The following is a 16,549-nucleotide window of genomic DNA, read 5'->3' as shown; positions in this document are numbered from 1 at the left end:
ACTTCACACCCACAGATAAAGTTGCAAGTCTTCGTTAGCCTTTTCTCACTGGGTTTTAATGAGAGGCACTGTGTGTCTGTCTGTCCGTCTGCCTGGTTACAAGCACAGCTCACCTGCTGGAGCCCTTCAGTGATAGAAGTTACCGGAGCCATTCCACAGGTCAGGGACGACAGCATGTACCCGTCGGAGCCAATGGAACTGTTAAAATTCCCTTGCTGAAAGAGAAGGAGGAGAAAAGAGGCAACAGTAATAACCAGGAAAGGAATCAGCACCTCAGAGACCACGAAGTGTGTGGGACGCCTGAGTGGCTCAGGCAGTCGGACGTCCAACTTCCGATCTGAGCTCAGGTCAGGATCTCAGGGTCGTGAGCCTGAGCCCCGCGTGGGGCGAAACGCTGGGAGAGGAACCCGCTTAAGGTTCTCTCTCTCCCTCTCCCTCTGCCTCGCCCCTGCTTGCTTGCATCAGAGCACACCTGCACTCTCTCTATCTCTCTCTCAAAAAAAAATTAAATTAAATTAAATTAAAAAAGCAAAAACAATGAAGTGCGTCCACTTTAGGCGGCATGAGAGGGTAACAGCTATGTCAAAGCTCGTAAACAAATGTGGCCTCAGCCGATGGGCCAGAATGGCTACGCAGGGCATTCTCAAAATGTGGGTCCAAGAACGGCTGGGGGTCCTGAGACCCTTTCAGGGGACCCAGGAGGACAAAATGACTGTCGTAATAATACTAAGACCTTAACTGCCTTTTCACTGGCGTTTGCACTGATGGGCAAAACTGCTGGTTCATTAGCACCCACCACAGTAGCGGCGTCCCTCCACGGCCACACACACGCAGTGATAAGTAAAGGGAAATTTTAAAAAATCTTTCAAAGGTTTTAAAAGGTCAGTTTTGCTTTAAAATGTTCTTGATAGAGCAATAAAATCAATCATTTTATTAAATCTCCACTCTAATGGGCAAGTCTTCTTAATACTCTGGGTGACAAAAAGAGAATACACACCCAGTGCCTTGTACTGGGTTCTGTCCCCAAGGCGGACAGCTGCCCTGCAGGAAGGCCCTCCTCCCACTGTTTAAGTCATGAAACTTAACCCACGGTTATTCAGACTTGGGTATTTGGAAGACATTTTGTGGAAAATGAATCAAATGAGCCTGTCACTTCAAGGAGAACTGGCAGCTTTTATAGTCAGTGTTAAAAATCTGAGCTTTCAAGGAAAAAATTAAGATTTGTGAAAACCTATCTGCCACTGTGAGATTGTCAGCTTTGTAATATGTAGACTTTCATGATCAGACCAACAGTAATATGAATGGATACAATTTTTCTGATAACTCAGTGAACCCATATTTTCCAAATGACTAATGCATAATGTTACAAAATCATGAATGGGTACAAAACATGCAGAGTGCAAAGACCAATGGAATTTAATGTAACAGAGAACAAAACACTTCATTAATGTAGTTTCCAATTCCACACAGTAATTTACCTTTAAGAAACTATTATTCACCCAGTTTGGGTTTAATATCAAAGAAGAATGTCCACAGTTATCTGAAAAGTCCATTAAATATCCCTCCCTTTCCTAACTACATATCTGTCTAAGGGCAGATTTTCTTTATATCCTTCACTCCAAAAAACAGATTACAGCCGACTGAATGTGGAAGCAGCAATGAGAATCCAGCTGTCTTCGATTAACACAAACATTAAAGAGACTGGTGAAATGTAATACAAAGGCACTCTTCTCACTGAAGTTTTGTCTTGGAAAATTACTATTGTAGAAAGATTCCATTAAAGTGTAATAGGTTTACTGTGCCTATTTTAAATGGATTAATAAATAAATATTTTTTTAGATTATGCAGTTCTGGGGCACCAACATGGCTCAGTTGGTTGAGCATCTGCCTTTGGCTCAGGTCATGATCCCGGGGTCCTGGGATCAAGTCCCGCATCAGGGTCCCTGCTCACTGGGGAGCCTGCTTCTCCCTCTGCCTCTGCCTGTTGCTCCCCCTGCTTGTGCTATCTCTCTCTCCCTCAAATAAATATATAAAATCTTAAAAAAAAAGATTATGCAGTTTCAACTTCTCACATGGCAACCATGGATAAACACACACGTGGAAAGACATCTCTGGGCCTGTCACCAGTTTCGTGTGTAAAGTGGTCAAGAAATGAAGTTTGAAAACCACTGGACTAGACGAATCCTACCGAGATACAAACAGCTACTTCAGATCACTGAAAACCCTGAGTGTGTTTGCTCTGATCTGGGGGAAGCAGGAAACACAACCCTCACCAGGACCGTCTTTCTAGGCCTCTGAACACAGGTGGCGCCAGGTGCTTCCAGCGAGTGCGTGTATCTCCCCAGAGCCGGCGTCTCCTGTACCCCACTCAGTCCCCGCCCGGGCTAAGCAGCACGTGCGGGCCTCACGGCAGCTGCATGGCTCACTGACACCTCATTCCGAGGGTCCTCAAACTTCCCACCTGCAGTGTAGACCTAATGCTCACCGACACCCCTCATTAGTGCATGTTGTGCTAGGGGTAGGCCCAGTGGGCCTGGGCCTTGTCAGTGAACATTTGCAAAAATGATCCTGGGAAGCAGGAAGGTCAAAGAAAAAAAAATCCTTAATCAACAAGTCCAGCATTTAATAAAGTGCCTAAAACCAATCTCTAACGTTAAGTGCTGTGGGAAAGCAGCAAGAAGGCAGCGGGCCCCCGACAGGATCTAGGACACACCATTTACGCGCACAGGGAAGTCTTGTGTTCTTCTGAGAGAAGAGTAGTTCCCCGGCATCCTTAGTCATCGATCTGTTCCTAAGGTTAAATGTATAATTAGTTTCTAGGAGCCTCCAAATCAACATGGAATCAATAAAGTATCTCAGGGAAGAAGACCAGAGTCCAACATTACCTCTGAAGCGGACCAGAAAGACACAGTAATTTATGTTGTGAAATAAGCCCTGGCACAAACACAGTATTTCTTTTCAGAAATCTAGTGCTATAACCATTAAGAAAGAAAACAAGAATTGTACTTACTATGGCGTCTTTAACAATTTGTTTGGCCACTTGCTCTGGTTTGCAAACAGATACGGTCTCTGAAATCAGGCGAGTCTCCAAAGGCTAAATGGGGAAAAAAGGACAGGCTTATCAATCACGTTACCACCCATTAAATTCAAGAACAAATAATTCTTACAACCGTCTCTCCCCTACTTCATAAAGAATTCCAGCTTTCTACCTTTGAGCAGATTCCTACTCGAATCAGGTAAGTCTGGATTCTACATCAGTTTCTACCTGGTCTCTGCGTAAAATTCACCCCGGTGGCTGGAGTGAAACAAGGAGGCCCTTGCCACTCTCCGTGGGACAATGTGTGGTCTCAGCTCCAGCGATGACCAGCAAAGCCGGCATGAGACCACGTCACTGGTGCAAGGCTGGGGGCATCCTCAACTCCCAGGCAGACACCTGCGCGCCAGTGTTTACACAGAGCCTGGACCATGCGCCCTCAGCAAGTCTGCCTTATGACCAGCATCACCACTGCCACCACATTCCGGGCCAGCAAAGGACTGACATGTGGACGGAGCTGAGGCCCTGGGCAGAGCGAGCCCCAGCCCAGCCCCTGTTCAACAACACAGCTGTGTCTTAAAAGACCTGCAGAGGAGGTAACAAGGAGATGGGACAGAAAACATCAAGGGCCCTCGGGCATGGCTGGGGGTTCATTTATCGGACGGCTATATCAGAACCCCAAATCCGAGGTGGTGAAAGGCAGCCACCTAGTTCAAAAGTCTTTCCTGAATTCTTACCTGAATTCTTTGTCCTCTCATCTCTGCATATTTCTGCCTTAATAGATATTACAGCTACAAGTGTATTTGCGCTTTACCTCCTAAGTTCCTTGTGGACAAGGTCTTTCTTTTCTTTTTTTTTTTCTTTGTAAAATCTTCTTTACAGTGACACGAACATGTGCTCAGAAATTCTTTAAAAGGGAGTTTCAATTAGGCGTTTGAAAACTAAAGCCTTAAATGGCAGGAAACTGTAACTTTTATTTACCATATAGGCTTGAGAATATTAAAATAAAAGCACAGGATGTATTTTATTAAATTAGAAAAGCACAGCACTTCATAAAAGTCAAATATTTCTTGATGAACCTGAATTCAAAGAAGGGCTCTTCTGAAAGGGCCTGTCCCTTCTTCCAGACCAGTCTGGCACAACGCGGCCACACACGCATTAGATTTAAAAGCACTATGGTGCCCCCTAAAGGGCTTACACACCAACACACGGTTTGATTTATCCGGAGAAGTCTGCTCAACACTACAGCTAGAGGGAAAAAACCCAACTTAACATCAAAATCCAGTCTTCACAGGGAAATCACCACTCCTAGTCAGCTTTGGCTTCCAACGAAAAAGACTGTTACCAAATGTTGCAAATCTGTTTAGCAGACCCCTGCTTATACTAACACAGGGCACTTGGCTTAAATTTACTTCTTTGAAATAGTTGTAATCTAAGAGGCAGAGCCAAAGAGAAATGAAAAGGGAAAAAAACTTCTAAATCGTAGACATTTCTTTGCAAATAGTCTATGGCGCATAAGTGCCAATTTTTATGCCGCAGAGCCTCACACTTACTAAGCATTGGTTTAAAGGAGAAGAAAACCAATCCACGCCCATTCAAGGCAGTAAGTTCTGATCCATTCCCTTCTTCTCCACTCGCTTCCTCTACTCGCAGGGTGCTTACAGCACATCAAGGCTAAAGAAGAGGCTCCTTTGAACAAAGTGCGAAGTTTGCATTCAGCTCAGCAGGACTGTCGTTGCATATAACGTAAATGTCCAGTGGCAATAAGCATTATAAAGAAAAATAAAGCCAGAGGAAAGGACGGTGAATATTCCAAGGGAGTGACCTTTGAGATACAGAGGGTCAGGGAAGGCCTCTCAGGGTGAAGTCTGTACAGAGAGAGAAAGAAGCAAGGGGGGACGCCCTGGTGGCTCAGTTGTTAAGCATCCACTTCGGCTCAGGTTATGATCCTGGGGTCCTGGGATCGAGTCCCACATCAGGCTCCCTGCTCAGCAGGAAGCCTGAAGCCTGCTTCTCCCTCTCCCACTTCCCCTGCTCTGTTCCCTTTCTCGCTGTGTCTCTGTCAAAAAAATAAATAAAGGGGCTCCTGGGTGGCTCAGTGGGTTAAGCCTCTGCCTTCGGCTCAGGTCATGATCTCAGGGTCCTGGGATCGAGCCCCGCATCGGGCTCTCTGCTCAGCGGGGCGCCTGCTTCCTCCTCTCTCTCTCTGCCTGCTTCTCTGCCTACTTGTGATCTCTGTCAAGTAAATAAATAAAATCTTAAAAAATAAATAAATAAAAAATAAAACCTTTAAAAAAAAATTCAGTTTTATGATGGGGAGTCCCACTAGCCACATTTCAAGTCTTTAAGAGCCACAATGTGACTACCATATTGGAGAGTGCAGACACAGAACATTTCCGTTCTAGAGAATTCTATTAGACTGTGCTGCACAAGAAGGGTCTTTTTGTTTTTGTTTTTGCACAAGAGGGGTTTGAACGAGGGAGTGACAAGACCTGACTTACTCTTTAAAAGGATTACTGGCCCCCGTGTGAAGAACAGATGGGGATGGGAGGGAGGGGAGCAGAAGAGGCTAGTCCTGATAATCGCAGTTTTGTTTTGTTTTGTTTTGCTTTGCTTTTAAGAAAGGTCCAATTCAGGATAAGTTCTAAGAGGAGAGCCAAGAGGATGTGTGGTCAAGCAGGTGAGTGGTGTGGGAGAAGAACCAAGGCTGGCTTCTTAGTTACTGGCCTGAGCACTGGGCGGACACTGGGCGCCAGGCAAGGAGCTGAGAAGTTAATGAGGGAAAATGAGGGAATCCTAAGATCCGTTTCTGAAATGCTAAGTCAGGATCGGCAACCAGGTGTTAAGTTCAGAGGAGAGAATATTATTGTTAAAGAATATCATCTCGTTAGTTAAAAATACAGGCCATACTCAACCTCACAAAGAAAATACCTTATTAATTAAGTAAGCCCTTGAAGATTATTAGCAAAAGTCATGGCCTTGGGAAATACAGGCTGTGTTCTCTAAGACCCTACATGGAAGGTCCAGAAAGTCCAGACACGTCTACTTAGCACATTAGTTGAAAAGAACTCAATTTTTTTTTAAAGATTTTATTTATTTATTTGACAGACAGAGATCACAAGTAGGTGGAGAGGCAGGCAGAGAGAGAGGGGGAAGCAGGCTCGCCGCTGAGCAGAGAGCCCGATGTGGGGCTCGATCCCAGGACCCTGGGATCATGACCTGAGCCGAAGGCAGAGGCTTTAACCCACTGAGCCACCCAGGCGCCCCAAGAACTCAATTTTCTGACTGATGAAAATGACTCCAGGCTGATGGGCGGAAAGTCAGAAAATTGGGAAAGGGGTTTACAGCATCAAAACAGACACCAGCAAACACTTACCTTGGTTTTGTTTTCTTCTGCAAACCCAGGGGTGTCTGTGTCTGGCGGGTAGGCAACTGTGACATAGACGTTGTATGGCTTCACCTGCATTTCAGAAACGAAACGTGCCCCTTCAGTAAACAAAGTACGATCCCGCCTCTTCCCTTATTTTCCTGCACTGACTGCCAGGGGCACACGCGACAGATGCTGCCCCGATTCTCTCAGAAGCTGGCAAGACCAGCAGGGTGATTCTGCAGGTGGAGAACCAGCCCTCACAGGGTCCGAAAACTCCGCTCCACGAAGATCATTTAGGAAGAAAGGCAAAAAGCCCACCCCAACAACTTCTACTTCAGAAGGCAGCCGGCCCCGAGGTACAGAGATTCACCTTCTAAGTTTTGCCCACCCCGCGGGCCAGGTGAGGCCCCGGGGGCGGTCCGGGAGGAAGGCCAGCAGCTGAAAGGCAGTCTATCCGCGCCCCTCCCCGACCCTGACAGCACTCGGGCCTTGCATGCCAGCCAGTGGGACGAGTCTGCTCCTCCGCCATCGGACTGCAAATCTGGCTTCCTCCACGGCTGCCTCTGAAACTCTTACTGATTTCATCTACAAAATACATGAAGATCATTCAAAACCCTCTCCCTAGGCCCTTCTCGTGCCACCCAGACTCCAGCTGAGTAGATGGAACCCTGAGACATTGGCCTGATCAAGAACTCCCCAGGCAACCAGCCTCCGCCCACGAGGGCATCAGAAGTTACTCTGCCCCCCCCCCACCCAGAACCGGCCAACAGGATTCTCCCCCCTGGTGAGTCCTGGGCCAGACGGGCCAAGCACCTCTCTGAAGGCCACCTCATCCTTACTTAGATGCAGAAACTCCTTCCCCAGCTTAACGCGGGCTCTTAGGCTTGTTTACCTCACCACCAGGCCTCCACTGAAATTCTCTACTCATCAACACGCCCCGAACAAGAAGACTCCAGAAGATTCTCCCACTAGTCAGCCAGGCCACACCCTCCCAAAGATCCTGCCCATCAGCGGCCCTGCTCCACGCTCTCATCTGGCCCCGATTCTTAATGGCTCGAAGGGCGACAGCTCATACCATCAAAACTGCTACCCCTCGACGCACTGTCGGCTCACTGCTCGGCCCCAGGACGACACCGAGGGGAGCTGAGAGCGGACAGGCAGCTGGTGGTGGGGAGGCCCCCACGTATCTCAAGGGGGCTGAGGAATGACAAGACCGCTTCCTCACACAACAGCCTCTCAGAGCATCCCAGGGCCCCATCTTTTCACATGGGCCTTTTTCTCCTGGGCTCTCTCCGTGAGGCGGCGTTCTAAGCCTGAGGGAGGAGCTGGAAGGGTCGGGAGAAGCATGGAGGCAGCAGATCCTGGCCGGCCACCCTGACGAGCACGCCAGCCGAGGGTGATGTCTCTGCTGGCCGAGCTCCAGCGCACCGGGGCCGTGAGAGAGCTCGTTCGCTCGGCACGGACGGGGCGCGCGGCTTCAAGGCCCAGCTACGCTCATAAATAGCTCTGGATCCAGGCCAGGCAGTGAGGTTGATGAGCAAGCGATTTCTCTTCCACTTGTTTTTGAGACAGTGACTTTAAAATCTGTCTCCCACGGCCTTGCCCTCTGTGGTGCACAGACCAGACAAAAATACCCCCCAAAAAGCCGAGAGGCGGTAACCGGTCCCTAGGAAGCCTGAGGCCGACTCTGCTGGGACACGGTCGTTTCTCCGCTGCTTCTGTGCCCCTTCCTCCTGCGACACATAAGGACTGTGGCCTAAGCTAATAGGAGACAGTTCATCAAAACCGTGTTTCTCAAATCCAAGGTTACGGCTGAGCTGCCGAAGGGCTGAAACGGCCCTCCAGAACAGCTTCATCCCGGGGTGGGCACAGATTGTCAGGGCTGGGAGAAACCAGTCCCACCCCTTTCCGGGAGCTGCTGTCATCCCTACCATCATGAAGCACAATGACTCTCTCCACCCACGGCTGAATACATCCAGTGGCTAATCACCCAATCGTTTTATTTCTCCATCCAACACACTTGTATTGAGCGCCTACTGTGTGCCAGTATTGACCTACGAATGAGGATACGATGTCAGCAACTCAGAGTCTCCGCCCTTGTGGAGCTTACGGTCTCCCAAAGCTCTGGGTCAAATAATTGGTAAAAATCAAAATATACCAAACTATATCATCACTTTCCTTTAATCAACTAACCCCATAACCCCAGCAGAAAAGGAAAGGCGATTAATTTGGCTTCACGTGTTCTTGCTAAGACAATGCTGACTCCCAGAGATCACCACTTTCTCTAAAAATTAATAGGCCGGGACCTCACTGGCTGATTCCCCTGCTTACCTTACCACTGTGCGTTTGCCCTCATTCCCACTGACTGACCATTCTCTGTCCTCCCACTCTGCCCCTACCCTCCCTTTATCGGTTTCTTCCTCCTCCCTGGTCTCCATTTCAACGAGAAGGCCAACCCTCTGCTTGAGAACCAATTTATCATCAAAATAATCCCACCTAAAATGTGTAGCTCCTAATTCCAGCGAAACGAAGGGCGGGGGGCTGGAGAGAGGAGCAGAGCTGTGGAGGGAAAGTTCCAGAAGGTCAGCTTCAGCTTCCTTTTCACACTGTGGGAAAAGATGGCCTTGGAGGGAAGCTTTTACCTGGTCTCTGCTACTACATCTTTGGCTGTGACCAATGTCAGGGGCGCCTGGGTGGCTCAGTTGGCTAAGCATCTGCCTTCAGCTCAGGTCATGATATCAGGGTGCTGGGATCAAGTCCCACATCGGGCTCCCTGCTCAGTGGGGAGCCTGCCTTTCCCTCTACCTCTGTGCTCTCTCTCTCTAATAAATAAAATCTTTAAAAAAAAAAATCTACTTTCCAAAAAAATTACCTTTTAGAATCTTTAAATCCTATATTTATACCTGAAAGACTGAGTTAAAGAAAAAAAAGAAAGACCAAAAAAATGCAACAAAGCATTCTTTCAAACTTATTCATTGTACACAAAACATTTCTAGGGTCCTACTTTAGTTTGTGGGCAAAGGGTGGGGTGGACAGGAAGGCTTAAGAGTTAATTAAACCAGAAAGGATTATCAAAAAGTACTTAGAGACTGAGAAATTCTATATAAGGTCTGTTTTGTGCACAGAAAACACAACCACCCTGGCAAAGTCAATGGAATTAGCCAGGTTTCCAAAACCAGCACCGTACGTTTGTAGGGAAACAATGGTTTTGATGCAAGTCTGCTATGAATAAAACTGGATTTTGATTATTGAATTTATTTCCCTCATGGTACATGTTAATTTTATTCTGTGTTTACACGGGGACATTTTTCATGGAGTCTAAATATGGACCAAAGTCAAGCAGCCTTCAAGTTCAAACCAGCTATGAGCAGCGTGTGAATCACACTTGTCCCAAAGAGGCTCTGGGGACTCTACTAGCAACTCACTTCCTTTCCCTCTTCTTTAGGAACATCCCATTCTACCCGAAGAGAAACCAGGCCACCCAGATTACACACTTTGCCCTCAATGAGCAAATCCTGGAGAAGCTCTGCAAGACAAGACTTAGGAACAAAAAGCCTTAATAAGCAGATTTTTCATTTCTAAAATAGCCGTTTCCTTAGCAGGTGTCTGAGACCAAAATGAACGGCTGAGACAACTAGCCAGACGAATCTGGCAACTTCTGACCTGAAGTGCAGACATATCAGCTGCCGTGGCAGACGGGCAGAGGACTTCAGCAAGGCTATTTAGTAAATATATAGTATATTATATATATAATATATATATATATATAATATATGAATATATAAATATATAGGCTATATAGTAAAAATAATACTATTTTTATTGCAAAATAATGATGCCACTTTGAGCAATTCCATGAACTACTGAAAATTCCGCATTCTTGTATCTCTAACGTGGCGTAACCACATCTGCCCACATACCTCACAAAACCGTTCTAGAAATCAAGTGGTTATTTGCAAAGGGACTTTAAAGTAAACATTTCAAAAGAAATACTGATATTCTTGTTTTGAAATTTCACAACCACATGGGCCTCATTACCTAAACATTATAATGCCCTATTATTGATTAAGAGTATTAAGCCATTTAATAAAAAGGAAATTGGGGACTGGTTCCGTTTTGATGAACACGGCAGAGTCGATCAGTCCCTAAGAGGCACATCAGGATTGTGTCACTGACTGGACAGCTCATCTGTACTGTGTTTGTCCCACAGCTGGGCAGTGTGGTACTCTGTCACATACCATCAAGGACTCTCCTGGGGATTTTCTAAATCAGGGGTCAGGAAACTATGGCCTGTGGGACAAATCTGGCCCTCCACTTGTTTTTAAAAATAAAGTTTTATTGGCACACAGCCATAACTGTACATTCACCTATCACACATGGCTGCTTTCCTGCTCTCATAGTGGGCTGGAGGGGTTGCAAGAGACACCATCTACCCCTCAAAGGCTAAAATACGTATAAGCTGGCCCTGACAGAAAAAAATTTGCTAACTCCTAATATAAATCAGTAAACACAATCCCCAAATCACACTCTTACTGAAAGAAGGTTGATCGCAATGAATTCTCTTCTGGGTTCTTAACACGATGTGGCGTTATTTTAATCTCTCTCACAAGAGAATTTTACCTTGCCTTTTCAGCGTGTGATTTGGGATGGGTATGTGGCCCCAAGCGTCCCCACTTGACAACAATGCAGAAGTCTGCTTCACACAAGCGAGGTTGTGTGAAGGTTGTCACCTCATGACAAGCACTTATTTTGATGTTAAGCCTCTTTCACAACATGCTCTATTAACTGGGAAAATAAAAAGCACTCACTCTCATCAGTATTTCTTTAAGACAGTAAGATGTAAGAGAGAGAAAGAGCCAAATGATATTTTTAGTCCAACTCTCTTGTTTTTCAGAAAAAGAAGCAGACCAAGTTAAATGATTTGTCTAAATGCCGAGAGCTAGACAGTAGCTGATTTAAGCTTTTCCCTCAAACACATGCTACGTTCATTATTTAGTCATTAAGGACACGTCTTTTTGTTACAGAAACACCGCCAGAGAATAAAATATCTGGTTAACCTGATGCATACTCACACGGAATGAGGCCAAAAATACTGTGTAAACAGTAGTACTTTGTGTATTAAATGAAGCAAGAGAAACACCTCACGCCCGTTTTGCTTCTATCATTATCTTCATGTGATGAAAAACGTTATCTGCAGAACGCAAGGCTTGGGCTGACTGCCCTTCACTGACGTCAAGTCTACAAATGTCTGAGTCGAGGCAACGGCGTGTGTAAAGCGGCTACAAACTAAAGGGGAACACGCGCCGCTGAGCTGGGAGACAGACACGGGAAACTGAGCACAGCGCTTACCTCCATCTGCAAAGCTTCAGCCAATCCCCTGATGGCAAACTTGGAGGACGAGTAGGCCGTGAAGCCGAATAACCCCAGCTGTCCCGCCTGGGAGGAGACAAAGACGATCCTGCCCACGCGGCGCTCCTTCATGGTGGTGATCACGGCGCGGCTGGGGTACACGCTGCCTAGGTAGTTGACGCTCATGAGTCGCTGCAGGGAACAAAGAGCCACGCGGCAGGTGAGCAAGGTCCAAGCCTCAAGGCTGCACTTCGTGCGGGTTCTGTCCGCTCTCCCGGTCTGAGTTCTGCAGCAGAGCCTGAGTGACTGGGAGCCGGCGGATGTGCCGAAGGAAGAAATGAAGCCGTGAGCCTGTAATGAGCCGGGATGCCCGTGACCTGCCCTCTGAAGCCTGTCTCAGTCTGGTCTGCTATTCTCACCATGACCACAGGGATGTCTTTGCTGAAAACCGGTCAGGAGTAGTTTTCTCCTTACCAAAAGTACACTACGTCTTGAAGGTAACACTTTCTGAAAGACAGTCTTAGGAAAAAGCCCCTGAATGTTTCCTACCCTACTAGAAGATCACAGAAAGATCACAAAGAGACTAGGAGAGTGATTAATAGCATAGATTGGTTTGAAGCCTTGGCTTGACCATTTCCTACCTATTTGATGAGGAAGAAAGACATGCTACTTAGTTCTGCAGCTGAACCCAGGACTCACGCTCATACTAGCTCAGAGGGCTGTTGCAAGAATTGGACGAGGAAACACAAGTCAAGGAGAGCTCAGCCCCGGGGCCACAGTGAGTGCCTGACAAGCACTGGCTCTTAGACTATGGTGGGTAAGAGCGCACGCAGGTACCAAGAGTCTATTTTCCTTCGTCCTGGGAACTCTTAAAAGCCTTACATTTTAACTTGGAAGTCTAAAAGTACTTGCATCAAAATGACTCTATATTAAAAGTCCTGGAAAAATACTAGATCTATCAGCCTGTGTAACCAAATACTGCAGAACTCTGAGACAACCACGGAATGTTAACTCTACAGAAGTTATGTAGCTTTTAGAGATGGTGACCAGAAACACCAGGAGGATGGGGAAATAGTTATTCCGCAAGTTTAAAAAAGCAGAGGGCATACAATACTGTATTTACACTGGGACTGTAGCCAATTCAAATATTAAATAAAAGTATGTGCACATAGGTACCAAACACAGGAAGTACAGAAAACGGTAAGTGATTGTGGGGTGCCTGGGAGGTGCAGGCGGTTGAGAGTCTGACTCTTGATTTTGGCCCAGGTCATGATCTCATGGGTCATGATCTCAGCCTCATGACAGGCTCCAGGCTCAGGAGGGAGTCTGCTGGAGATTCTCTCTCTCTTTCAGTCTCCCTCTACCCCTCCCCGAACTCACGTGCGTGCTTTCTCTCCTCTCTCTCCCTAATAAATAAATAAAGGAAATTTGTAAGTGATTGTGTTAGGATGCTGGGATTCCTACCTTTCCCAAAATGTCTTTTGATATCATCACATTACTTTCATAATAAAAATGCTCTAAAAAAGTACTGAAAAAAGAAGGCATGCTGAACCCAAGTGTTAACCTCCACTCCCTTCAGAGACCCCACTAAAATCTTGGTGAAAAGTTAACAATTTTTTTAAACGCCAACAACCCACAGAAGCATAGACAACAGGAAAAGAAAGAACAGCGAGAACATTTTGGAAGCTGAAAAAGAGAATGGTGGGCGACAACGAGCATAGCAGACAGCCGAATGCTAAGCAAGGAACAGAGGAACTGAGAGCGGGCCTGCACAGAGAAGCCCCACAGGCCTGAGCAGCACCAGAAGCACCTCTGGGGGCAGGAGGCGAGGCATGGGGCTAAAACCCAGGTGTATCAGCTAAAAATCTGTTTACTTATTTATTTGTTTTTATTATTTTCTTTTGAGAGAGAGAGAGAGAGAGCATGCGGGCCTGCATGAGTGGAGCGGGGGAGGGGCAGAGGCAGAGGGAGAGAGAGAGAGACTCTCAAGCAGATTCCACACCCAGCTCAGAGCCTGACCCAGGCTCGATCTCAAAACCCTGAGATCATGACCGGAGCCTACATCAAGAGTTGAATGCTTAACCAATTGAGCCACCCTGACGCCCCTAAAAGTCTATTTAAAACATAGACAAATCCACAATTATAATCCAAGATTTCAATACCCCTCCTTCAGTAACTGTAAGAATAAGAGGACACAAAACCAGTCAGGACATGGAAGGCCTGAACAACATTTCAGCCAACCAGACCCAACAGACACTGCTAGAACACTCCGCCCGAAACAGCAGATACATGGTTTTCCCACGTGCACGGCCACAGGAGAGGCTGCATGTGGGGCCAAAAGCAAGTCTCAACAAATCTTAAAGGAGTCAAGTCATACAAGTATGTCCGCTAGCCACAATGGAATTAAATCAGGAATCAGCAAGGAAGTGATTTCTGGAAAATCTCCCAAATATTCAGGAACTAAATAACACACTTTTAGATCATCCAAGGGTCAAAGCAAAAATGAAAAGAGAAATTATAAAGTATCTGTAACTGAACTGAAGTGAAAACACAACATATGAGAATGTGTGGGACACTGCCTTAGCATCATGAGCTGGAAATCTGTAGTGTGGGTCAACTGCATTTGAAGAGGGAAGGGGCCTCAAATGCATGACCTCAGCTTCTACCTAAAAAACTACAAAAAGAAGAGCAAATTAAAACAAAAGTAGCAGAAAAAAGGAATCACAAAAATAAGAGAGGGAATAAAAGAAATAGAAAAGAGAAAGACAACAGAAAATTAACACAACCAAAAGCTGTTTACTGAGAAGATCCATAAAATTAATAAATATCAAGTCCTGCTGGTCGGGAAAGATAAAAGACACAAACTATCAATATCAAGAACCAGAGAGGTGGGGCACCTAGGTGGCTCAGTCAGTTAGGCGTCAGCCTTCGACTCAGGTCATGATTCCAGGGTCCTGGGATTGAGCCCTGCATCAGGCTCTCTGCTCGGTGGGGAGCCTGTTTCTCCCTTTCCCTCTGCCTGCCGCTCTGCCTAATTGTGTTCTCTCTCTATCTCAAATAAATAAATAAAATCTTAAAAAAAAAAATGGGAGAGGTGCTATCACTACAAACTCTAGATATTAAGGGGATGAGAAGGGAATATGATGAACAGCTTGGTGCCTATCAATTCAATGACCTGGATGAAATGGACAAATTCCTTGAAAGCCACAAGCTACCAAAGGTCACTCAAAAAAGAAATAGAAAGGAAGATAAAAATGTAGAGGCACCTGGGTGACTCAGTCTGTTAAGTGTCTGACTCTCGGATCATGAGATCCAGCCCCACATTAGGTTCTGCCCTCAGCGGGAGTCTTCTTGGATATTCTCTCCCTCTGCCCCTTCTCCCACTCCTTCTCTCTCTCTCTCTCATTCAAATAAGTATTTAAAATCTTAAAAAAAAAAAAGATACAAATGTAGCCCTACATCTATTAAAGACATTGAATTACAGTTAGAAAACTTTCCATAGAGATAAGATAAGGCTTCACTGGTAAATTCTAGCAAACATTTAAGGAAGGATAGCATCAATTCTATACAAATCCTTCCAGAAAACTGAAGAGGAGGGACTATTTTCCTACTTATGCAAGATGCAAGCATTACCTTTACACAAAAATCAGAAAATAACATTATAAGAAAACAAAACTCCAACTAATATCCCTCAAGACCACAGAAAGGATTAATAGCCAAGTGGGGTCGAGCCCAGGAATGCAAGGCTGGTTTAACATTGGAAACTAATCAGTATAATTTACCATATCAACTAAAAAAAGAACTCTGTGATCATCCCAACAGATACAGAAAAAGCACCTGACAAAATCAACCTCCATTCCTTATAAAAACTCTCTCAGCAGGGGCACCTGGGTGGCTTAGTCAGTTTAGCATCCAACTCTTGATTTTGGCTCAGGTCATGATCTCAGGGTCCTGGAATCCAGCCCCGTGGTGGGCCCTGCACTGGGTGTGGAGCGTGCTTAAGATTCTCTCCGTCTCTCTCTCTCTCCGCCCCTCCCCACCCCTCACTTGTGCATGTTCTCTCTCAAAAACATACAAACAAAAAACACAACCAAAAACCAAAAAACTCTCAGCAAACTTGGAATTGAAGCTTCTCAACTTGGTATAAGGCATCCGTCCAAACACAACAAAAGAGAACAGAACTACAAAACATCATACTTAATGGCAAAAAAAATGTTTTCTCCCAAGATCAGGAACACCACAAGCATGTGTGCTCTCACCACTTGTACTCTGTGCTGGATGTTCTCGCCGGTACAAGAAGGGTGACCAGATGGGAACAGAAAAAGTAAAACTAACGCAGATGACACGATCTTAAATGCAGAAAATCTAGACCAGAATGAATGCGAGCACTAGAATTAATAATAGACTTTAGCAAGGCTGCAAGATCAACATACAAAAATCAATTGAATTTCTCTACATTAGCAATGAACACTCAGAAACTAACATCAAAAATACCATTTCTAGGGACGCCTGGGTGGCTCAGTTGGTTAAGCAGCTGCCTTCGGCTCAGGTCATGATCCCAGCGTCCTGGGATCAAGTCCCACATCGGGCTCCTTGCTCATCAGGGAGCCTGCTTCTTCCTCTGCCTCTGCCTGCCATTCTGTCTGCCTGTGCTTGCTCTCTCTCCCTCTCTCTCTCTGACAAATAAATAAATAAAATCTTTAAAAAAAAAATACCATTTCTAATGGCATCAGAAAATGGGAAATACAGGAAAATGAGGTGCAAGACCCATACACTGAAAACTACAGAAGACTGCT

General features: G+C 45.8%; 1 protein-coding gene across 1 annotated transcript in view; it reads right to left on the bottom strand.

Annotated features, from left to right (window-relative positions):
- LOC111154250 (3-ketodihydrosphingosine reductase) overlaps positions 1-16,549 on the bottom strand; it is a 36,217-nt gene that overhangs the window by 5,057 nt on the left and 14,611 nt on the right. Inside the window, exons 6-9 of the mRNA XM_022513751.1 lie at positions 11,754-11,945; positions 6,411-6,494; positions 3,011-3,094; positions 114-215 (exon numbers count right to left, since the gene is read on the bottom strand). Coding sequence (XP_022369459.1) covers positions 114-215; positions 3,011-3,094; positions 6,411-6,494; positions 11,754-11,945 — 462 coding nt within the window. The remainder of the gene's footprint in view (positions 1-113; positions 216-3,010; positions 3,095-6,410; positions 6,495-11,753; positions 11,946-16,549) is intronic.

The sequence above is a fragment of the Enhydra lutris genome, unplaced genomic scaffold (assembly GCF_002288905.1).
Source record: "Enhydra lutris kenyoni isolate GAN:26980312 unplaced genomic scaffold, ASM228890v2 scaffoldscaffold36, whole genome shotgun sequence".
Classification (NCBI taxonomy): domain Eukaryota; kingdom Metazoa; phylum Chordata; class Mammalia; order Carnivora; family Mustelidae; genus Enhydra; species Enhydra lutris.
The sequence above is the reverse complement of the archived record's forward strand: the minus strand, read 5'-3'. Positions and strand labels throughout refer to the sequence as shown.